Source organism: Mustela erminea, chromosome 4 (assembly GCF_009829155.1).
Source record: "Mustela erminea isolate mMusErm1 chromosome 4, mMusErm1.Pri, whole genome shotgun sequence".
NCBI classification, from domain to species: domain Eukaryota; kingdom Metazoa; phylum Chordata; class Mammalia; order Carnivora; family Mustelidae; genus Mustela; species Mustela erminea.
In genome coordinates, this window is record NC_045617.1 from 142,698,229 (window position 1) to 142,722,911 (window position 24,683).

Below are 24,683 nucleotides of genomic sequence, written 5' to 3' on the forward strand. Positions count from 1 at the left end.
TACATCTAGTCCCAGCTCACGCCATGTCTTCCAGGAGGGCTATGAACACCCAAAGACCGTGCTACCTTATGGAAGCATGAGGTAGCATGGTTTTCTCTGTCTCATCAAACTCCATGAGTTTCCTCTGTCTCATCATGGCTTCCATGATTCCTTCCACAGTGTTCTAGAAATATCTCTATTAGCAACTGCCCACTGTGCAGTAAAGCCTGATTATCTTACCTGGGTTCATTTAAAAGACTCAGAGGTCCATATAGCTCAGCCCAGTGCTTAGCACAGAGAGGTTCCTAATATCTGTTGGGGGTGAATGAATGAATCAAAGATACATTGTGATGTTTCCTGTAGCTACAGGTCAAGGGAGAATGGATAAATTGGAAGGAGATGAAATACACCAGATACTACTTATGTATGAAGATAAATACATCCCAGAATACTACATACTACTCCTTTAGATGCTACTACTACATCTCTAAGATACTGTCATTAACTTTAAGTCCATAGTGTTTCATGGTAAACAGATTTTTTAATATTTTGACTTAAAAGAATATATTCTGATAATAAAGGAAAACACCAGATGACTGAAATAAAACTTAATGATAGTTACATCCTTGAACTCAAGGTTTGTCCAAGGCTTACATCTGTGCTATTTCTATTTATTCTTCCTCATTCCAAATCTCAGTCACTATCCCTTAGTTCTAAGGTCTTTATAGCACTAACTCTTGTCCTAATTTTCCTCAACAGTTGGAGTTTTATTTTTTTTTAAGATTTTATTTATTTATTTGATGAAGAGAGATTACAAGTAGGCAGAGAGGCAAGCGGGGGGGGGGGGGGGAAGCAGGCTCCCTGCTGAGCAGAGAGCCTGATGTGGGCCTCGATCCCAGGACCTGGAGATCATGACCTGAGCTGAAGGCAGAGGCTTTAACCCACTGAGCCACCCAGGTGCCCCAGCAGTTGGAGTTTTAGACACATTTGGTATCTTGGGTTGGATCTTGGAAATGGAAAAGAACATTACCAAAAACTGTGGTGAACTCCAAATGAAGTCTGCAATTAATAGTAAAACAACAAGGTTAAGTTCTTAATCATCAAAAATGTACCATAGTTTTATAAGATTTTATCCCCTGGGGAAACTGAGTAAAGGGTGCACAGGGCCCTTCTGCTCTTATCCTTGAAACTTTTCCGTACACCTAAAACGATTCCAAGTAAAAAGTTTGTTTGTTTGTTTGTTTGTTTTAAGTTGCTGTGACAAGAAGTATGTTCAGGGCACACAGAGAAATCAAATTCATTCGAAGATTGACCCATGATAGAATCCTACAACCTGATCAGTCTGAGGCACCTGAATAATGCAGGGTATTGATGGTTTTGCTTATAAACATCCTTCTGTGCCTCTCTTTGCCTTCCAGACTGATGGGCCTTTAGATTTGTATTTGTTTTCTTTTTTTCTGTTTTGTTGGTTTGTTTGTGGTTTTTACTTAAATTTCACTTAGTTTATATATAGTGTGATATTAGTTTCAGGTGTACCATTTAGTGATTCAACACTTCCATACAGCACTGCCCCTCATCACACCGGTACTCCTTAGTTCACATCACCTACTGTAGGCTGACTCCAGGAAAATTCACATGCATCTTATTTTTTGTGCCTATTGTCTTCAACTAGAACTGATATTCCTAGCAACCCTCATTAAGCTAGAAATGTCACTGGGAAGTAATCCGTACTCTTTTAATAATAACACTAAATAAAGAATAGTAAAAAATAAAAACGTTTATAGTAGATATTCTTTGTAGATATTCTTAGTAGATATTCTCTCTCTTTCCTTCCTTCCTTCTTTCTTTCTTTCTTTCGTACCGTTAATTCATGTTCCACGTTGTGAGAAATTCAGGAAGTAAAGACAAAGATTATTTTGTTTTTATTGTTATAAATGAATTCTTAATTTGATAACTAAGAGGAAAAGGAAATTGTCATTATATGGCATTTAAGGTGACTGTGGAAAAAGAAGGAAATACTAAATTACGTTATGATAAGCAGAGGTGTCTAGGTCATGTCAGGTAAACGGTACACAACTGAACGTGCCAGGACGTGCCTTTTAACCAGGTCACTCCCTATGCAAATATCATCTACTTAACTGAGGACCCAAAATTTTAAACATCCAGTGACTTGACAACAGAGATCCAGTTGCACAATCTACCGTGTAGAGAATCTCAGTCTAATGATAAAGGTAGTAAATGATTCCTTCTTCCAAAGATCACGGGCTGGTAAAGAGGTCTCTTCTCCCCAAAGCCACCAAGAAGAAGCCTTCTCTCCAAGAATATGAGAAAATATCATGCTCATAATGTGATTCTGAAATCCACAGGCAAAATGGATCAAATAGTGGAGGGATGAGAGGAAATGGCTTAAATGGGAAGAATTTCATTTGACCCCTACAAAACAGATGGACAAGTGAGACCAGACCCATAACCCAGAGCTTCCGAGCGGTGGTCAGGCCCGTTTCCTGCCTGTAGTGGGCGACGTGTAAAAACACAAGTGACCTCATGGACCACCTGGAAGACAGCCGAGGGGGCTAGTCAGAGTTGAAAGGAGGGAGACAGATGAAAAGTGTTCCAGGGCATCCAGAGAGCTGTGGCCATGCCTAGCATGAATCCTTTAATGGAGAGTCACTCTCTTGAGCTCGTTCACTCACTTCATGTGGCCTATTTACAAGGAAACCGTTGTAATGATGAATAAGAACAGGAGGGAAATTTTTTTTCTTAGAGATTAAAAAAAAATCCTTCTACAGTGCCTTTTTCCAGTTGGAAAATAAGGACAGTTTCCTCCTGCCCTCCTCCTCCTCCTCATTATTATTATTATTGTTATGTGCGTGTGATAAGAATACTTGATGTAACATTTACCCTCTTAGTAAATTTTTTTAAAGATTTACTTATTTATTTAAGAGAGAGAAAGACTGACAGAGAGACCATGAGGGAAAGGAGGAAGCAGGCTCCCGTCTGAGCAGTGAGCCTGATGGGGGACTCAATCCCAGGAACCCAGGATCATGACCTGAGCCAGTAAATTTTTTTTTTTTAAAGATTCTATTTATATACTTGACAGACAGAGATCACAAGTAGGCAGAGAGAGAGCGAGAGGAGGAAGCAGGCTCCCCGCTGAGTAGAGAGCCCAATGCGGGGCCCGATTCCAGGACCCTGAGACCATGACCTGAGCCAAAGGCAGAGGCTTTTACCCACTGAGCCACCCAGGCGCCCCATCTCAGTAATTTTTTTTTAAAGATTTTATTTATTTATTTGACAGACAGAGATCACAAGTAGGCAGAGAGGAAGGCAGAGAAAGAGGAGGAAGCAGGCTCTCCTCGGAGCAGAGAGCCCGATGCGGGGCTCAATCCCAGGACCCTGAGATCATGACCTGAGCTGAAGGCAGAGGCTTTAACCCACTGAGCCACCCAGGTGCCCCTCAGTAAATTTTTAAGTACACAATACACTCTTAACTATAGGCACTCTGCTTTACTACTATCTCTAAATCTCTAGAATTTATTCATCTTGCATAAACTGAAACTTTGTGCCCTTTGATTATATCTTCAGTTAATTTTTTAATTACAGAAGTCCCATGGTTCTTCTTTATAAAAGGATGTTGTTATAGGTAACTTTGGTTTTAAAAGAAACATGAGAGTTAGTAATACGGTTTTCATGACTCCTAGGTCTTTTAGGGAGTGAGCTCATGTTGTTCTCACCAAACTCTGTGAAGCGTTTTCATTGTCAGGAAAAGGGCTCTACCCTCCCCTTTGCTGGCATAATCAACAGTCATGCCAGAGCTGCGATGGTGCTTCCTCTGGACTGGGAGTTCTCCTCCGAAGCGAAACTTGGCTGGGGAAAGACTACTCCTCCTTTCACTCCTAAGAGTCTATATTTGGAGAACGAGTTTACCCTGCTCGTCATGGTTTTTGTATTTATTTTTTGACAATTTCTCCCCTGTGGTTAATGCCTGGCTTAGTTCTAAATCTGAAAATGCAGCAGGCACATGAATACGAGTATTGACAAGGTTCATGTTCAGACTTCTGAAAATGAGTAAGTAGGATATTGACATAGTTACAGATATAAATTATTAATCTCTTTGCCCCCGATTCATTTTTTTCTTTTGCTCTTTTAAAGTTCTTCATCTACACTTACTCTGTTGCAATCCATGGGGTAACTAATCAGCCAACTAATGTCACTCCGTCCTTCATGTTGGGATGTCCCTGAGGATGGTGAGAATTACATATCTATATGTGAATTATTATCTATATGTGAATTACATGTCTATATGTGAATTACATATCTATATGTCTCTGAGTGCCTCGTGTGTGGTCACAGTTGAATAGATGGGAGCTCCCAGGTGCTGTCACATTATCATTGACCCCTGTCATCACCTTGTTCCTTCCCCAATTCATTTCCATTCATTTCTGCACATCTAACTCTTGAAAAATTCTGTCTTCAATTATCTACATTTACCCTACAGGCTTGAGGACATCTCATATGTACAGTGTCTGGTTTTTTTGTTTGTTTGTTTGTTTGTTTTTAATGTATTGTTCTACTCACTGTTGACTAGACCAGTTATTTTTCAAAATATGATCCTTGAATCACCACATTTGAATCACCTGAAGCAGAACGGGTTGGGGGGTATGGTTCTCAGATCTCTGTACTTAAAGCAAGGATACAGGAGATCCTTCTGCATACCAACATTTGGGAACCAGTGTTACTCTTTGAATCCCTACTGCTTCATCGATGCCATCACTTTTTTTTTTTTTAAGATTTTATTTATTTGACAGAGACAGAAAGCACAAGCAGAGGGAAGAGCAGGCAGAGGTAGAGGGAGAAGCAGGCTCCCTGCTGAGCAGGGAGCCCAGTGTGGGTCACCATCCCAGAACTCTGGGATCATGACCAGAGCCAAATCAATGCCATCACTTTTGCCAGGGGTTTTTAAGATAGTGAAAGAGAGATTGATCTTACCATACCCTTAGAGTAACCTGTATTTGTAGAGTATAATTCTCTAGAACTTACTGATCAGAATACAATACATATCATGACTGTAAAGATTTAAGTCTCCAGAAGAAGTAGAAGGACCTAATACAAATTGGTAGATATTGAATGAATGACAATACAATGGATTCAAGCCTCCTCAGTTTTAAGCACCTTTGGTATTTGAAGAGATGAAAGAGTGAATGCATACACTGCCCTAAATTGTGAACTCCATGTGACGTGGTTTATAGGGAAACTGGCTATTTATTTCCCTGTTTTAATTAGAAGATGAGTCCAATGATGTGCTGTTGTATATGAAGTGAGTTGTTGCAAATCCTTTCCAACTACATAGACACTCTGCTTCCTGAAAAAAAAAAAAGTCAATAAACATGTGGAAGATAACCAGGATTTATCTGTGCAATAGGACCATGGAGTAATGAGACTAGTTTTCTTGGATGACTTATGGAAATCAGAACTGATAATAAAGACTCAGACTTTGTATTTCAAAAATACAGCCACTACATGAATATAAATGTCTTCCAAGTTATAGATGAGACTCTTGTGCTAGATGGTAATGTAGAAGGCATGCACAAAGCAAACAGGATGCATTAAAATAAGTGCTGAATCTCTTGCAAGATGAAATATTTCTATTACTGACATAGGCCAAGTACCTTCATCGCCAAGGTCCCTGTTTATCTCTTTGCTGCCTGTACTAACGTGGTGTTAGGCATTTGGAAGTGAAGACTAGTGAAAGCATTTTACTAAAACTATAATTGCAAAGCTAATTGGAGACTGCAAATTAAGAAGAAATGGCATGTCCAGCTATAGAAGAATGTCATGGAATCACAGAAATTTACATTTGGAAGGGACCTAGATAATCTCCACTCCAATCTTCCACCAAGATCATTATATTCTGCATTAAATATGTGAATACAGGGGCACCTGGGTGGCTCAGTGTGTTAAAGCCTCTGCCTTCGGCTCAGGTCATGATGTCAGGGTCCTGGGATCGAGCCCCACATCGGGCTCTCTGCTCAGCGGGGAGCCTGCTTTCCTCTCTCTCTCCCTGCCTGCCTCTCTGCCTACTTGTGATCTCTGTCTGTCAAATAAATAAAACCTTTAAAATAAATAAATAAATATGTGAATACAGGGAAAATTCTCTGTGTTTATCTAATAAATATCTGTATCACATTCTAGCAACTCTCATTAAAACAGCTCATTCATTCAAAATACCATCTCTAATATTTTTTTGCCTCTTTGTATTTACTTTCCTAAATGTCAGACCTGGATACTTGACCCACCCCTCATATTTTCTTTTCTATGTGATCTCTGAAAAGTTTGACCTGAGGTATTTATTTCCTCTGTTAGTGTCTAAATACTTCCCCATCACCAGTCTAAATTCTTCTGCTGACTATAAAGTAGCCTTTAATTCACATGTTGCAATCACTGGTAGAAATACAAACATTAAATGTCCAAGAGGAAAATCCGTATTGATTTAGAGGTGTGATTTCTATTCATGACAAGGCAATGAAAACTAAACTTCAGCCTTTCCCTCCTCTGCCATATATGATCCCACCAGGAAGTTGATGCTCTATTGAGAAAAGGTCTTTGGAGCGGGCTGTCCTACCTGCCCCAGCTGCCTACTCACCTCTAAAATCTGGAATTGTCTGAAAATTCAGTGACAAGAACTGAAGAGGTAAAGCTGTGGCCAACACTTCTTCACGGTTTTAAAAAAGAGTCTAGGTTTGATCAAGACCTAAAACAGGTAACACTCTATTTTTTTAGGTTACCCAAGGCAGAAGGAAGGAAGAGATCCCTTGTTATGCCTGCTGTAAAAACCTTAGCCCCATCATTTTAGTAAAATGATAACCACTCTTCCTCAGTTCAGCAGGACAGATATAAAGATGCATTAGGAACCCAGTAGCTCAGCAAATATACCATGGCAGGATGAATTTGGTTTTTGTGATTTCCTGTCCTTTCAAAAATTAAATAACGGATTTCTGACCACCCAGATTATAAAACTGCTATTTCATCAACATGTTGAACATTAATCATATTACCATCGAGACAATAAAGAATCATCCTTATACTAAAGATGTTTCTATTCCAAGACAAATTTTGCCAAAATATACAATTATATTAGTGACATTATTATAATAAGCATTTCTAAACTTAAACCATCTAGGGAACCTTTATACTTACTTGACTTAAATAGTTCTGGGATTGGTTGTTCAATAAATGAATGAATTCCTGAATCTCCAAAAAAGAAACTTGATAAAAATTGTCTTCTTTACTTACTTCTTCCTCATTTACATTTTAGCCAATAGGACAGGCAGTTTATCGCTTGCTCTTGGATTACAGTGGGAGCAGGGTGACCACAGACTTCAAAAGAAAACTGGTTTGACCTCCAGGAATAAAAGGGTTTTGGGGTCAATGTGGGTGAACATAATGATTAGTTGGTATGCAGAGGGGACATAAACTCTGTTGTCTAAATTGCTTGCAACTGCATTTAAATTCAGATTGTAGAAAATGATTGAGCAAGAAAATAAAGAATTGGAAAAAAGGAATGAGAGGCACAGCCTAGACATGAACCCTGAGCAGAGAGAGAACCAACAGTAGCAGAAGTACTGACATGATCCAACCCATGGTACACACAACAGTTCCGGCGCTTACTCATGCGGCCCATATGCTCTGCTTTCTATCCCATGACATCTCCTTCTCACCATTTCCCTCCCTTGAGAAATCTCCAGCAACTTCATAATTCAAAGTCTTAGCAGCTTTCCTGGTGCTTTTTTTTTTTTTCTTTTTTTGTTAAGTAGACCAGAACCTTTTGGGGGTATCAGCTGACCCAATGGATCCACCATGAGTTGGCTCCAATGCTACCTCTTCTCAAGTCAATAAGCCAGCCACTCTCTGAATATGTGGAAACTCTGCAGGTCACCTCTGAATAGTTCCTCATCAGGATGTCATCCTGAAAGATGACGCCAGCCCACCTGAGTAGCCACTTGAGCAGTTCCCATAGGAATAAATCTCCTTATTGATCCATAAAAAGTAGTAAAAGGAAGAACTGGCCTTGCCTTAACGATGCTTTTGGTAGTTGAAGATCCATCCTGAACTACCTGCACAGCAGCCCATCCACAGATGCAAACCACCATGTGATACTGAGTTAAAAGAAGTGCATTGGATGTGATTGAAAATACACAGCCAAAAGCTGGAAACAATAAAAAAAAAATTATAATAGTTTGTTAAAGAAGTTATGGCATGTCCACATAATCGACCCATGCATCCCTAAATTTGATGACAAAGACAAATAACTATTGATAGGAAAATGTATCCATGCCATAGAAAGTGAAAATTAGGTTTCCAAGAAGTATGCATTGCACATCAAAAATCTTTGCTCGGGGCATCTGGGTGGCTCAGTGGGTTAAGCCCAGCCTTCGGCTCAGGTCATGATCTCAGGGTCCTGGGATCGAGTCCCGCATCGGGCTCTCTGCTCAGCAGGGAGCCTGCTTCCCTCTCTCTCTCTCTGCCTGCCTCTCCATCTACTTGTGATTTCTCTCTGTCAAATAAATACATTAAAAAAAAAATCTAAAAAAAAAAAAATCTTTGCTCAAGGGGCCCCTGGGTGGTTCAGTGGGTTAAAGCCTCTGCCTCCGGCTCAGGTCATGATCTCAGGGTCCTGAGATCAAGCCCCGCATCAGGCTCTCTCTGCTCAGCAGGGAGCCTGCTTCCTCCTCTCTCTCTGCCTCCCTCTCTGCCTACTTGTGATCTCTGTCAGATAAATAAATAAAATCTTTTTTTTTTAAGATTTTATTTATTTATTTGACAGACAGAGATCACAAGCAGGTAGAGAGGCAGGCAGAGAGAGAGAGAGGAGGAAGCAGGCTCCCCGCCGAGCAGAGAGCCTGATGCGGGACTCGATCCCAGGACCCTGAGATCATGACGCGAGCCGAAGGCAGAGGCCCAACCCTCTGAGCCACCCAGGCACCCAAATAAATAAAATCTTAAAAAAAAATCTTTGCTCAAGAAATAGTATCTATATTCATGGGGAAATAGGTATAACAAAATATTAAGTGTTTATTTCTAGGGTGGGTTATTTTCCTCTTTGCCTTTCTGTGGTTTCTCAATTACCTTGCAATTTTCATATCCTTCATTATAAAATGGAAAGTGACTTGTAAATAGTTAGAGTGAAGAAATTCATGACCGACAGCTTTGTGGATGCAGAAGCCACGCGACTGGAGGAATCAGAGGTCGCAGAGAGGGAGAAAAGATAATGAAAAATGGCTTCAAAGGGAAGAATATTATGAGTGTGGAAGAAAAGTACTAGTCAAGTGTGAAGCAATGGATGTTGAGTGTTTGGACTGAGGCAGGAAGAATGACAAGGGAGACCCCTGGTTTTCACTGCTCCAGGCTTCGGCTCCTGCCACTGCTACTACCTGGAACGCCTTCACCACTGAAGAAGTCATCTTTCAGGATCGAGCTCATGTCTCTCTGCCTCTTTCAAGCTTCTGTTGACTCAGGCTTGGGGTTTTGCCTCCATGGCGGCCCATCCATGCCTGTTATGATGGCACAGAACATGTTGTATTTCATTAACGAATTTTTAATCCGTGTGAGCCATCATCTCAACAGCAAGCTCCATGAGGGCAAGAGACTTACATTTCTTGAACAAAGTCTTATCATTAACAAATGTACAACTTGTTTTGTAGGCTTGACTCAAGATGACTTGAATCAAAACTGTTTTGGAGAAGGACCCATTGACAGAGAGCCTCAAAAGTAAGGTTGAAGGGGCACCTGGGTGGCTCAGAGGGTTAAGCCTCTGCCTTCGGCTCAGGTCGTGATCCCATCAGCAGGGAGCCTGCTTCCCTTCCTCTTTCTCTGCCTGCCTCTCTGCCTACTTGTGATCTCTGTCTGTCAAATAAATAAATAAAATCTTTAAAAAAAAAAAAAAGTAAAGGTTGAAGAGTTTGGTTTTATATAACTGATAATATAGAAATTTTAAGCAAGTATCTCTTTCAGATAATAGGATGCATTTCCTAGAAGAAGGATAAAAAGAAAGCATTATGAGTCTTCCAACTGTATTCACCAGAGATCAAGAGTCAGCAGCTCTGGAAAGACTGTTGATGGACAATGTGGGAAGGTGCCAAACTTGCCCACTTAATACTCTGCTAAAGGGCAAACTCATTTTATGTAGTACAAGTTGTAGATTCCTGATAAAGACAGCACAGTGGGTTGATGACCAATGTTAAAGCATTTTTAACAAGTTACTTGGATATCCTAGAACTCCAACCTAATTATTCCCCAAAGCCTCAAAGACAATATATGTAGCATCATCTGACAGTGTCACAGGAATTGCCTTAATTTTCCTGATAACATGTGTCTTGCCCATTTTTTAGAACCTAATGCAAACAAAGAGAAACATACATTGATATTGACCTAATGTTTTGACCATGGTAAGTGGGGTTTCCTCAGATCAAGTAGTATTATCTAATGTTTTATCAAATGTTTAGATTATTCTGTCATAGACTTTCAAGAAAAAATATTTCATTCCAGCTCTTAGTCTTTAAAGATTATAAATATCCTTTAATTCTGTTCAAGGGAAAGTAGTTCTAACTATAATCCTTCCCAAAGGGATGGCTTTGTTTAAACTGGACAATTTTCACATACTATCACCAATGCTGATAAAGTTCGGAGTTAACTCAGTCCCTTTTTCCTTTAATTCTACATCTTGAATTCCTTTATTGTCTTGTTGCATGTGTTTTGCTAATAGAAAAATGTATGGGTTTGATTATTTCACATAGAAGCAGGTTTTCATCTGTTCATCTACTTCCCAGAGCCATCTTGCCCTGCAGGTACACAGTTCATGGACATCGTGAGCCACCCAAAGACAATGACAACTGTGTGAGATCTGCAAAAAATGTCTCAAAAATTCCTCTTCAGGGAAAAAAACTGCAACTGTTTCTTGAGCACTGTATCCATTCTTAGGAACCATGACCTAGATATCAATAAGAGGGGGAAGTTCTCTTCAGCAAAGGCAGATTTACTGTGTGACCAGTTCACCTTCAGCATTCAGATCCAAGACGTGAAGCAAATTATGCTTTAATTAGCATCTTTCCTTGGAGGAGTTAAAATACATCTCATGGTGCTTTTTCTAGACTGGGGGTTGTTATTTGGCATTCATGGTAAAAGAAAGGGAAATGTAGCTGAAAGCCTTCATTGGTGGAAGGCTGGCTCCAGCTTGTGCTGTGAGTAGAAGAGATCTGAGCAGCCACTTCCCTTGTGGTATTGCTGGAAACAGGTAGTGGATGGATACAAGCCAGTATTTTTTGGACAAAAGTTTTCATAGGTTGTATCTATTTTGGAGAGAGAGAGAGAGAGCAGGAGCAGGAAGGGGGCAGAAACAGAGGGGGCATCTCAAGCACTCTCTGTTGAGTGTGCAGTGGGAGGCGGGGCTAGCTCTGATCCTGGAGATCCTGACCTGAGCAGAAACCAAGATGCTTCACCGACTGAGCCACCTAGGCACCCCCATTAGGATGAATTTTAAATAATACACACATACATGCATACATTCTTGCCTTGAATTTCTCCCCTAAAGGATAATGATGAGCTAAAGCAAGAACTTGTTTTCCTTGGCATCTTTTTAACCATTCAACCTATTGCAAGCCCCTTTCAATAATGGCACAGACTTTGGGGGACACTGAGTATCTTTGACACACAAGTCTACTGCCTCCTATTGTTCACTTACTGCTCTGCTTCTGGGGTGCGCAATGCAGCTACCCCTCACTCCATCCTTACAAATGTCTCCTCTTGCCAGATGAAGAGGTTGAGGCTACAGACTGAGCCATAGGATTTTAGAGGCAAAACTAGGATCCTAGCTGGGATTTTTTTACTCCCCGTTCTGGAAGTGAATGCCTTTCGTTCTGATAGAGTGTTTATTTTCTTGAGACAGAAAGGGTAAAGGGGAGAAATAGCAAGCCGTCCTCAACACAGAATGATGGAACTTCTTGTCTCCCCATCCAGCATGTGTGGGTACCCCCAGGCAGCTGCTAATATGGGGTACCTGAGGCAGCAGAGGCTACAGCTGGGATGAAGCACAGAGATGAGGGTCCAGAGCATAGCTTTCATTCCACACAAGGCATAAGTATTTCCAATAATCAGGTAGAGTCCTCCTCAGATCCTCAAATCCATGCCCCATGAGAACAACACAAAACAAGGAGGAGTGGATGTGCTTTTAGCAAAGCCCATTTCCAGCCGGTGATTGACTATGTTAATGGATCCCCATGACAGCTGAAATATTCAAGCCTACATGTCTGACGCCTGCTTTGGAGGGCATCTCACCAGCATTCAGCTAATGCTATAATCCCTGATTGACAGCACTATGATACAGAGTTTGAGAGAGAGAGAGAAAGAGAGAGAGAAATGATAAAATACCCATCTACAGAAGTTAAAGGACAAACTGATGGATTCGTGGAAGAAGCTCTTCTGAGATCCAAATATTAATTTTAAAACTTAATACTTTTTAAAAGCTTTATGGAGATACAATTGCCATAGCGCATAAAATGATACACAATATCAATACATCTATATGTAGACATATATGTTGCACAACCTGATACATTTTGATGTTACCATTACCACAATGCACATAGTAAATGTACCCATCATTCTTGTGTCCCATCATGGCCCTTGGATATATTATTTTACTTCTCTTGGATAGACACCTAGCAGTAGAAATATGGTACGCTATGTGGTGTGCATATGTTCAACCGTTTAAGAAACTGCCAAACAGTTTTCCAAAGTGGTTTTTCTCATTTTATATCCCTGTAAAACACCTGGAAACCTCCAGGTGTTATACACCCTCACCAATATTTAGTGTGGTTAATCTTTTTAATTTTAGTTGTTCTGACAGTTGTGTACTATTATCTCATTATAGCTTTGAAATGGACCTCAAATGACGAGTGATACTGAGCATCTTTTCCTGTGCTCCTTTGTCACTTGTATACCTTACTTAGCAGACTGTCTGGTCAGCTTTTTTGTCCACATTTGAATTGGATTGTTTGTTCTCTTACTATTGAGTTTGAGAGATCTTTATACGTTCTTGGTAGATGCTCTTGATAGATTTTGGATACAAGCCCTTTTCAAAGACATTCACAAACTGCTTTTAATATCCATATGGAAATGCAACATATATCCAGAATAGCCAAACAACTTTGAAATGAAGAACAACAAAGCAGACATATCCATCAACACTCCCTCATGTCAAGACTTACTATAAAGCTACAGTAATCAAGACAGTATGGTATAAAAACAGACAAGTAGAACCCATGAAACAAAATTCAGAGGCCAGACATAGAACCACAGATACACATACCGCCAATTTTTGACAAAGGTGCAAAGCCAGGAAAAGGACAGACGTTTCAACAGAGGGTGATGGAACTATGGGACACACATAAGCAAAAATAGAAACTTCAGTTCATAACTTCAACCACATACAAAAATCACCACAAAATGGATCACAGACCTAAACCTAAAACCTAAAGCCAGCATTGGCTACATAATTTGTGCCCCCAGTGCAAATGAAAACATGGGGCCCCTTGTTCAAAAATTACTGAGATTTTCAAGATGGTAACATCAGAGCATGAAACCAATAAGATCCTTCTAAGCTTGGGACCCTATGTGGCTGCATAAGTTGGGTCCCCATAAAACCAACCCGGTCTAAAAATTATAAAACATCTAGAAGAAAACATAGGAGGAAAACCTTTGTTTCCTTGGCTTATGCAAAGATTTCTTAGATATGATCCCAAAAGCATGCTCCATTAAAGAACAAATTGATAAAATGAACATCATCAAAATTAAAAACGTGTGCTCTGATAGATGATTAAGTGAACGAGAAGACAATCCACACACTGAGAAATAATATTTGCCAAAAATAATAATAAATTTTAACATGCATTAAGTGCCAGATACTGTTTCAAGAATTTTATATGTACAATTTTTATCCTCATTTCATATAAGCAGATACAATTTTTATCCTCATTTCATATAAGAAAGGCACAGGAAGTTAAACATCTAGTTTAATGATATAAAACTACTAAACCAAGGAGCCAAAACTGGAGCCCAGACATTCTGACTTTTTAAAAAAAATTTTTATTTATTTATCAGAGAGAGTGAGGAAGAGAGAGAGAGAGAGCATGAGTGGGGAAGGGGCAGCAGGAGAAGCAGCAGCAGACTCCCCACTGAGCTGGAAGGCCAACATGGGGCTTGATCCCAGGATTCTGGGATCATGACCTGAGCCAAAATTGGACGCCTAACCCACTGAGCCACAGAGGTGTTCTGACTTTCAAGCCCACATTCTTGGGGCACATGGGTGGCTCAGTCAGTTGGGCATCTGCCTTCAGCGCAGGTCATGATCCCAGGATCCTAGGATTGAGCCCGGTGTTGGGTCAGTGGGGTGGGGGGGAGGTGTCCCTGCGCAGCAGGGAGTCTGGTTCCCCTTCTTCTGCTGCCCCTCACCCTGCTCCTGTGCACTCACTCTCACTCTCTCTCTCTGTCTCTTTCGTTCTCTCTCTCTCTCAAATAAATAAATCGAATCTTTAAAAAAAAAAAAAAAAAGGCCCATACTCTTTATGTCTCCTAAGATAAAAAGAAATGACACCTCTTTCTTCTCCACATCAGCTCCTTCTTATTTCAACAGACTACCTTGCAAAACTCCTGAAGTAGGCATTTTTGCTGGCCACGTCTGCTTGGCTATGTTCAATATATAATGTCCCCTTCTTATAAGGCTTTTCCCAAGACTAAGCAAATCAAAAGGTTATCAGTGCTTCCGGGACTGGAATCAGCAAGCCAAGGGTAGCACAAGTAATTCTGTAACTCTGTGTGCCAGATAGAGCAGCCTTGAGCATGAACTGCCACATTGCCCAATGCACTCTTTCAGAGCAAGGGACGCTCCTGCAGCAGGGTACATGCTGGTTCCTTGAGCCTGGAAAGAATGCCTGTGCCTCCTTCCAGTGACCATTTACATCTAGAGAGGCACCAAGGCATGGGAACCCTCCTGTTTATCTGTGTGTCTGAGCCCACCCACTGCTTCCCTGCAAGCTGTGGGGAAAGAAGTATCAAGTCCTAAAAAGGCATTTGGACTGAATAGCACAATATGCTTGGATACCCTTGCTTCATGTAAACACAGGGTGATTGTGAATTCTAAGAGCCTGGGTGTTTCAGTTCAGCAAGGCTCTGATTAGCGTCTAGAATGCATCCCAAGAAAGAGCTGTAGAACTCTTTGTCTGGAGGAAGGGTGTACACATGACTCTGGTCACCAGGGCTCCCTAGCAATTTTCCTATGACTATTTCATCCCAGGGTCCCTCTGAGGAACATTTTGGGAGCCTCTAGCACTTTCATGGCAAAGGGCTTTTGGCTAGCTAGCCCATCTTATTTTTACAAGTGCCAGAGAAGCATTTTGATGTAAAAGGAAGAATCGTGGGAAACTAGGTTTCCTTCCCTGTCCCGGTAGAAATTCTGTAGTTTGCAAGGTTTTCCCAAGAGCTAGTCATTGCTGAGTAAACTCCAATTTGAATGATCAGTGCTGGGAGTCTGTGACTTCAGCTTTGACGTCATGCAAGGGACTGTGTCTAAGAATGAAAACATCCATGGCTTAGCCCCTAAGCTCCCAGGTTTCGGAGGCCAAAAAGCACGGGATTCCATACTTTATTTCCACCATACAATGTTTTCCTAGCCTTTAACTGATTAATATCTTTCAACTTTCAAAACGAGGAATATAATATCTGCCTCTGCCCATTCTGCTGGTGGGATTTGGGGGATCACATTTTTCCTGGGCGTTCTTGATCATGTGACCAGGGTACATTCCTTTGAACGTAGGCTCCACAGTAACCCTGCTCTTCTGACTTGGAGCCAGTCACACAGAGCCACTGCAACAAAACCTGAAACACTGGTATTTGGCACTTGTCACGCCCAGGGTACGGCTCTCTGAGATTTAGCAAAGTCCAACGAGGTGGATAGGTTTGTTTCTTGGTGTCACATATTTAAAACTTACATTTTTAAAGTAAATCAACTCGGGATCTGCAACGTTTTAAAATAAGCGTCTCCCGGCTATATTAGCATAGTTCAATTTCGTCAGAGAAAAATCTAAGGTTTTAAATATTGGAGCAGCTTTTAAACTCTAGCAAAGAAAAAAAAATCAATGGAACAGAAACATCTGTACATATCTCTGCTTATGATTATCCTCTGTGATGAAATGACAACTCCACCAGAGTAGACTCATGCCCTCGAGTGCTCCTTGACCCACCCTTCTCTCTAAAATGAAAATGTTCTGTGTTTATCTATTCTAATTTAAGAATATATAAAATTATGTCTATATTTAGAAGAAAGTCTTCTTTGACGTTTTACAATTCCCCTTTTCTTGGTAACTGTCCACATAGACCATCAAAGTACGCACGTAGGTAAGTGAGACTGTCCCTGGTTTCCAAACAATCATTAGAGGCAGTAATGTGCAAGGATTAGCGGAGAGGAGCATTGTTGCATCTTCCTGGGAAACTAGCATTAAATAGTTACTCCTCGTTTCATCAGGAAAAAGGGATGTGCTCTGGGGAACTAGCAGTGCAATAGTTATAAAATACCCACGTGGTTACACAGAGTACCTACCGGCCTCGTGCAGGTATGTCAGTGCTGGGCGGGGAGGGAGAGAGCTTCCTTGCAGAGAGTAGACTGGGCAGAGGTGAGGTCCGTATCTCTTTCTCTTAATGATCTACAAAAATGAAGGCACCAATCTATATCACGTACACAAATGAAAATTTGAGACCAGAGAGTCTTTTGCTCATTTCTCCACCAAAGGACTCAATTTTCCTTGATGAGTATACACAGGGTCCTATCAAAGTTCATTGGGCAATTTTGTTTGAACCCTTCTAGGACAGCTTTTCTATTAGAAACCCCAGAAACGTCCTTAATTAACAGACTTTTCTGCAGGGTGTGGCCCAAGCAGGACTCCAGGAACTGGAAGTGTGAATTTTAATGCTTTGCTGGAAAAGGAGACTCTGGACGTTCTTAGCATCTTATTTAAAGCGGGGTACGGCTGACTAATACGTGAGGCGGTGCGTTAACGGCCTACATTAAGTTACAGGTATGAATTTAATATAAAACGGATTAATATTATATGTCATGGTGGAATTTTAAATAGTCCGTGCCCATGCATTTTTAATATTTACGTGCCCTCATTTAATGCTTTGAGGCAACTGCCTTTTTCTGGAGCCCACTTGTGCATCTAGATGGGTGAAAAGAAAAACCCCACGACGTTTGGCTCTTCACCAAATATCTGCGTTCAGCACTCTTTTTTGCTTGTTTGTTTTGTTTTTTTTTTGTTTGTTTGTTTTTCTTTTTCTTTTTTCTTTTTTTTTTGGCTAAGCTTTAACCTTTTTAAAAAAGAAAACGGAACGGCTGCACATTCCATTCATCATTACGGTTTCGGTGATTGTGAAAAGGCGAATAACGAAACGGAGAGGGAAAAGGCAGAAGAGAACGAACGTGCCTTCCCGAACAGCGTCCTTCTTAAGGCGCTGGAATCCCCGGGCTGGAGCGGTGCGTGGCAGAGGGTCCCCGGTCGCCGCGCTGGGATCCTCGAGCAGGGCCCAGCGCTCCCTCGGCCGCCTAAGCCGGGGGAGAGTGAATTCCAGCCGCACATTCCCGCAGTTCTTCGCAGGAACTTCTCCCTCTCTCTCCCCCTCCCCAGGGCACACAGCAGCCTGGCCCGACTCCCACTCGGCTCTCTTTTCTCAGAACCCCGACCCACAGCGTTGACGGAATGGAGTGTCCTTCCCATTGGCCCGAGCGTCCTTCCCTGAGGTGGCACCGTCCGCCCGATTGGCTGGCCACTCCCGACCCCCCCGCCCACCCGGCCGCTCGGGTTGCCCGGCTCCCCGCCCCCCAGCGCCGCCCGGAGCCTCCGCCCGCGCCGTCTCCCTCCGCGCACCCGCCCGCGCGCCCAGCCCTGCTCCGCTCGGCTCGCGCGGCGACCCTGCCGGCGTGCTGGCCCCGCCCCCGGGGCGCGCGGCTCCATAAATACAGCTGCGCGGCTGGCGGGGCGAGAGCGTAGAGCAGGCGCGCTTGGGAGTCGGGCTGGCAGTGGGGGAGCCTCCGGGTCCGGGAGCGCAGCGGTGGTGGCGGCGGCGGCGGGAGCGGCCGGGCTGTAGTCGGAGCTCCGAAGGGAGTGACGAGGGAACCCGGTGGGCTGCTTTCCTTCCGCCGCTCTTGATTATTCTTGCCTTTTGGTCCCGGCCGAGTGTCGCCCGCGGAACAGAGATTCCCCTCGCCAAACCCGGAGCGACCCTGCCGTCAGTTCGTGGGCGCGGGATCGCCGGGAGCTTCGCGGTGCCCCGAGCGCGGACCGAGCGCGCCGGACGCGAAGGCAAGGGGCGCGGAGCCGGCCGCGGGCGGGGGGCCCGGAGCTTGCCTGCCTCCCTCGCTCGCCCCAGCGGGTCCGCTCGCGCAGGGCGCAGGGCGCGCGCGATGAAGGCGGTGAGCCCGGTGCGCCCCTCGGGCCGCAAGGCGCCGTCGGGCTGCGGCGGTGGGGAGCTGGCTCTGCGCTGCCTGGCCGAGCACGGCCACAGCCTGGGTGGCTCGGCGGCCGCGGCGGCGGCGGCGGCGGCAGCGCGCTGCAAGGCGGCGGAGGCGGCGGCCGACGAGCCGGCGCTGTGCCTGCAGTGCGATATGAACGACTGCTACAGCCGCCTGCGGAGGCTGGTGCCCACCATCCCGCCCAACAAGAAAGTCAGCAAAGTGGAGATCCTGCAGCACGTTATCGATTACATCCTGGACCTGCAGCTGGCGCTGGAGACGCACCCGGCTCTGCTGAGGCAGCCGCCACCGCCGGCGCCACCGCACCACCCAGCCGGGACCTGTCCCGCAGCGCCGCCGCGGACCCCGCTCACGGCGCTCAACACCGACCCGGTGAGAGGCCGGACGCCGGCCCCGGGCGGACGCGACGGGGGATCGGGAGGGCGGCGGCCGGGCTGGGGGGCGGACGCGGGCGCTCCCCTTCCAACGGGAGGGGCGGCGGAGAAATGACAGCACCCCCCTCCTCCTCCGGGCGCCCGGGGCCACCGGCGGCGGGCTCCTCGCGGCGAGCGCAGGTCGGGGGAACGCGCGGAGCGGGACTGGGGCTCTGCGCATCCTGGGCTGTCAAGTCTAGCCTGCGCCTGGGGTGGGGTTGGGGGAGTCCCCCAGGGCTGCAGGCTGGGGTGGGGGTGCCGGCGCGCCTGCCTGGTTTTCAAGAACGAATCCAGGACCGTGCCGAGCGCGACGCTTGTGCCTGCTAACCTTTGCCTTGGTGTTTCGTTGCTGTTCCAGGCCGGCGCGGTGAACAAGCAGGGCGACAGCATTCTGTGCCGCTGAGCCGCGCTGTCCAGGTGAGCGCGCGTTTCCCTTCTGCCCGCGGCGGGTCACCGGAGACGCCCGTCCCCAGGGGCTTCCGGTGCCAGGCACCGCAGTATTCTGTGCCCCTAAGCATTTCTGAGGGCAGACCCCAATGAGGTCGACACCCCTCTCCGTGCCACCGTACTTCGCTTTTAGTAATTGGGGATTTACTCTAAATGGAGACGTGTCACCAGCTCCTGTCCCCGTCGTCCCCGCCACGCCACCCTCGTGCCTCGTCCATGACCAGTCGGCTCTAACAGCCTTTCTCCCCGCCGAGGGAGGGCACCCTCGTGGGCGTGGAAACTGCAACCCGATGTGCCAACCTGCAAACCCCCCACCCCGCCGTCTGACACCCACAAAGTGGGGTGCGGGTAGGGCCTGAGAGTGGATCCCCAGTCCGGGCTTCCCGGGGGCCAGCAGCTGCCTGCAGGTCGCCTGGCCAGCCTCGGGCTGCGGGTGTTGTCTGACCTGGTGGTTTGTTTTGGGTTGTTGATCAAGCATGTCTTGAGTTTGGTCGGTGGCGCCAGCTAGTCTACAGCGGGAAGGTTCACACACCCCCTCTATTCATTCCTCTTCCACAGGTGTGCGGCCGCCTGAGCCCGAGCCAGGAGCACTAGAAAGGGAGGGGGAAAGAGCAGAAGTTAGAGAAAAAGCCAGCCGAGGAAAGGAGGAAAAAAAAAAAAATCAGCAAATCCTAGAAACGTTTCATTCGTCATTCCAAGAGAGAGAGAGAGGGAGGAAGAAAAATACAACTTCCATCTTTTTTTTTTTTTTTTGCACGTTCATAAACATTCTGCATATGTATTCTCTTTTGTCTCTTCATTTATAACCGCTGTGAAATGTACATTTCTGTGTTTTTGGAGATGCAGTTAAACTTTTAAGCTTAAGTGTGACAGGACTGATAAATAGATCAAGAGTAAATCAACTTTAGATGCCTACTTTGTGACCAAGGAGCTCAATTTTTGTTTTGAAGCTTTACTAATATAAAAGAGCATTGTAGATAATTTTTTTTTTACATCTATTGTTTAAAATAGATGATTATAACGGGGCAGGGAACTTTCTTTTCCCTGCAAGAATGTTACATATTGTATAGATGAGTGACATTTCATACCATGTATATATAGAGATGTTCTATAAGTGTGAGAAAGTATATGCTTTAATAGAATACTGTAATTATAAGATATTTTTAATTAAATATTTTTTGTAAATATTATGCGTGTGTTTTTTTTTTAATCTATGGGAATATTTCTTTTGGAAAATTATTTTTCAGCTCCATTACAGAGCTCTCGATATCTTGAATGTCTTTTCTGTTTGGCCTAGCTTTTAATTTGTTTTCGTTTTATCCAGTGTTGTGTAGACTCGGAAGTAATCGTTATAGCTAGTGGTCCTGCATGACTGCATGAGATGCTTAATCACAAAATAAACTTGTTCTGAGTCCATTCAAATGTGTTTTCTTTAACCTAGATTGAAATCTTTGTATTTGAAGCATACATGTTGGAAATATCCTTTATCAGTTTTTAAGTACAGGGTTTGATAGTGTAATATATAAAGAGTTAAGTGTCTGCCTTTTTGTTTTTTAACTGAGGTCTAAATGGATTCTGAATGGTTTTGCATATGGGATGGGGAAATGCTTGGATCCTTAAGGAGTTTATGAAATCTACTGTTTTATCAAAGTGAAAAAAAAATGCTTATCATTCTTCATTTTACACTGAGGCTTAATGTCACTACGTTTCATGTCTGTACAGATTATTTAAATCATAGAAATGAAAAATGTTCTCTGCTTGCTACCAAAGGACAAACTCTTGGAAATGAACACTTTCTGCTTTCTTTCCTCCAAAGAATATTAATAGGCAACAGTGGGAGAAAAAAAAAAAAAAAAAAACAAGGCATAATGGCAAATCCTTCAAGCAGGGATAAAAGTCGATCTTCAAACATTAACTTAAGTAGACCAAAAATTCTGATGACCGCATCTAGATTATTTTTTTATAAAAATGATTTTCACTATAGCTATGTTAGTTACTGCTAAACCTACTGTCCAATCTCTTGTGATGTGTAACTTTTACATGTGAATATTAAAGTAGATTTATCTGTCTTGTACTGTGATTTCTGGTCTCGTTTCTTCAAAACCCTTTACTTATTTTTTAAGCTTTTCTTTTCTCTTTAACGAAGTTAATATTTTCCAGGTTGGATAGGACCATCAGGGCTTGTGAACATCACGCATTGAATGTGGTCAGTACTTTGCACACCAGTTAGATGGAATTTTTAGAGTTAGAGAGAATTAAGTAGGATTTAATTGGGTGCTTTGTAAATAGTTAGTCAACTGTGTGTGTAACGTGGTCTGTTTGATTTTTAAAAGAAAAGGATTTGTTTCAGATTATACAAGAATGAAAGTATTATAGACCCAAGGGACATTTTATGAGGTCAAAGTCAAATATTTATATGAATATGAAATCTCGTCCTTAGTAGTCCCTTTAAGTGGCAGCTATGAACATAACAAAGTTAATGCTAGAAGGTTCAATTAAATCGAAAGGCTTAAAAATCTGTCCTATCCCCAGCATGTTGTCCCCCCCAGCTTTGACATTTCATTGGTCTTTGGTATTTTTAGAATTTGATATATTTGATGTTGAGCCTTATAAAGTCAAAGGACTGCTTGTTTAGATGAGGTTTATTTTTATTTTTGGTATTATTCATTCTCGTCACACATCAAGAAGAAAACAGAAAAACACTGCTGGAATTCCAAATCTGAAGAATTCGAACGATAGCGTTCTTTGTTATTAAATAAAGGGGACAATTTCTTCTTTTTCCTTGGCAGTTTCATTTCAGTAGGAAGCAAGTCACATGTGTACTGTTGGTTGGAGTTAGGCATCCACCAGGCCTGACTGCCAAATCCTACCTAAGCGGTTAGGTACAGTTTAAATTTATAGTAGAAGGTGACGAACCTTAAAACAAATGGCCAAATATTTTTGTTTTTGAAGACCGATGTCACTCTTTAGTTTATGTCAGATTTTGGGCACGAAAAACCACTAATAAGGAAGAAAAGTGTTATGGACATTGCATTTTAGAGACTTGGCATTTTTCCCTTGGACACTTGCAGAGTTTGGATATCTCTAAAGACACTGCTATTATTATTTTTTTTTTTAATTATATAGAGTTGTATAAGATACTACATTCTATTGTATTGGTTGTGACCTAACAAAGTGACCAGACAACAAAAACATTTTGAGTCATTTATCTAGTCCTAATTATTCAGATCTTAGGTTTAACAGATGAAATGCCCTGCTTCTCTCCTACTCTACCTACTTCCATTGTATAGGGACAAGCAAAGAGTACGTCACACATTTAAAAGCTTCAAAGGAATAAAGTATCCCACAGTGGGATGTCATTTCTAATTCAGTTATAAAATCCTGAACATCTCAAACCATTCCATGTTAAAGGAATGAAAAAACAAACAAAAAACCCTTTTCGTTTCAAAGAACTAATATACTTTGATACTATATAAAATTTTATGTTCACTGTCAAGGTCTAACTGAATTTTTGGAACTTCAAACGATTTTGATCTATCATATTAAAGGCCTCCTATAAAGATAAATTTTCACTGAGCAAAGGGGTCTAAAGTTTCCAGTTTTTAATTGACTTCTACTGAGTTATGCGATTTTCCATTATCAAGAAGGGTCTCTTAATGGACCACCTCAATTATTGACAGTGTTTCTTACCCTGGGATGAAAAATGTGGCTTAAAAATGGTGATACGAACGCAAGGAAAATCTGGTGTGAATGCTAGGCAGAGCTCGTCTGCCCTTTGCTGTCTGCCGGAACAGGCAGCAGGAGGATGTCCAGGGAAACTAGACCCCCTCCCCCACACACACTTACACAGAAGGTAAATAATGTAGAGAGAAAGAAATTATTCACAGTTGTACACAGCCAAATAAAACTGGTTCTGCCTTTCTAGCTGATGCACTTTAATTACATATATGTTAATTAGCCCAGATAGCCCTTGGGTCTCAACAGGGCCAAACACCAAAACCTCCAGGCTTGTAAGGAAGGAAAACCTTCCCTTTCCTGCTTTGCAAGTCCAGGAAATTACTCCAAGCATCTCAGAGTTCATCTTAACAGGGCTGTCCTCAGTAGGCATTCTTCAGACCCAGGTGATTTCTTTCAGTTATGACCCATGAGTCTTGCTAAAATATTAATTACATTAATTAGAACCATTGCCCAAAAGATGTTAGGATTGTAACACTTGGAGCATTGATCCAATCGATACTTTAAAAGAGAATTAATTTGTTCAAGGGAGAGAAGCAGCAGTCGTAGCTACTTCATTGAAAATGCTCTCAAAGTTTCAGTGAATTTTTTAAAAAGTGTGGGTCGTGTTCAAGTGCCTCCTTCATACTGATTCATATCCTGGCTTGCTCTAAAAACTTTTGCCTAGGTGCTAAAACTCGGGCCTGAGCCACCTTGCCAAAAGTTTTCTACACTCACCTAAGCAAAGCAATTCACCAGTAGGCGGCTGAAGGCAGTTCCATGGTTCATAAGTCTCCACAGTAAATTCACACATGGGATATGAAAAAAGGGCTGTTAAAAATTGAAGTTAATTTGAAAAGCTCCTCTGAGTCCATAAAAGTAAACACACCAGTTTCTGTGGAAAGAAGAACAAAGCATGTCACTTATATTCGAGTAGCTAAAATGTAACTGAAAGAGAATTAAACGTAAAATGTTTAAATAGAGAGACGCAAGAACCTATTTTCTATGCCAATCCACTTGATTCTGAATTTTTTCCCAATGAGAAATCTCACACATTAGAAAAGAATTTTCTAAGAGATTAATTCCACAAGCACTGGTGACATATGCAAATTCCTGGTGAAACTAGACACCTTTATTTGCTTTAAATTAAGATTTCTCAATTTCTTATGATATAAAGTGTGTATTAGCACTTCAAGCACGTGTATTAAGTTCACATTTTGAAATTTTCTCTAATTGCAAAGTTTAATTTCCAATGGAATTATTGGAGTCTACATACATTTCTGCAAATTCACATTTTAGAACATTTCTTAAATTTTATTTCTTAAAATTTATTTATTTGCTTAAATGTTTTAAGTATTTTCTTAAATATTTACTATTTCTCCTGTAAACTGTGGCAGTCAATTGAGAGGCTATAATTGTGTGTACCCTATGTGTGTTTACCTAAAAATAATTCATGAACATACAGAAAAATATTTTTCAAAAAGGAGTTACCCTTTAAAAAAACAAGTAAACCATGTTAACCTTCTTTTTTCCTCTCTACTTTAATTCTTACGATT

General features: G+C 42.5%; 2 protein-coding genes across 2 annotated transcripts; one reads left to right on the forward strand and one right to left on the reverse strand.

Annotated features, from left to right (window-relative positions):
• Positions 1 to 4,917: 4,917 nt before the first annotated feature.
• On the reverse strand, positions 4,918 to 19,998 carry LOC116589211. Its single transcript, XM_032341209.1, has 3 exons — positions 19,295 to 19,998; positions 16,628 to 16,730; positions 4,918 to 5,341 (listed from the first exon to the last, which is right to left on the reverse strand). Exons 1-3 carry the CDS (start codon positions 19,889 to 19,891, stop codon positions 5,322 to 5,324), a joined length of 720 nt encoding a protein of 239 aa, XP_032197100.1. The 5' UTR covers positions 19,892 to 19,998; the 3' UTR covers positions 4,918 to 5,321.
• On the forward strand, positions 18,371 to 21,482 carry ID4 (inhibitor of DNA binding 4, HLH protein). The gene is made up of 3 exons (XM_032341210.1): positions 18,371 to 18,925; positions 19,325 to 19,383; positions 19,972 to 21,482. The coding sequence occupies exons 1-2, from the start codon at positions 18,485 to 18,487 to the stop codon at positions 19,367 to 19,369; spliced, it is 486 nt and encodes a 161-aa protein (XP_032197101.1). The 5' UTR covers positions 18,371 to 18,484; the 3' UTR covers positions 19,370 to 19,383; positions 19,972 to 21,482.
• The last annotated feature ends 3,201 nt before the right edge of the window (positions 21,483 to 24,683 follow it).

Bases quoted from the DNA above. Each gene is read 5' to 3' on its own strand.
- ID4 (XM_032341210.1), top strand. From the start codon at position 18,485: ATGAAGGCGGTGAGCCCGGTGCGCCCCTCGGGCCGCAAGGCGCCGTCG. The intron at 18,926-19,324 runs GTGAGAGGCCGG...TTGCTGTTCCAG, and splicing joins CGGCGCTCAACACCGACCCG to GCCGGCGCGGTGAACAAGCA.
- LOC116589211 (XM_032341209.1), bottom strand. From the start codon at position 19,891: ATGCTTGATCAACAACCCAAAACAAACCACCAGGTCAGACAACACCCG. The intron at 16,731-19,294 runs GTTAGCAGGCAC...TCATTTTTGTAG, and splicing joins AACGAAACACCAAGGCAAAG to ATCATTAAGAGAAAGAGATA. The intron at 5,342-16,627 runs GTAGGTACTCTG...TTTTTTTTTCAG, and splicing joins GACATACCTGCACGAGGCCG to GAAGCAGAGTGTCTATGTAG.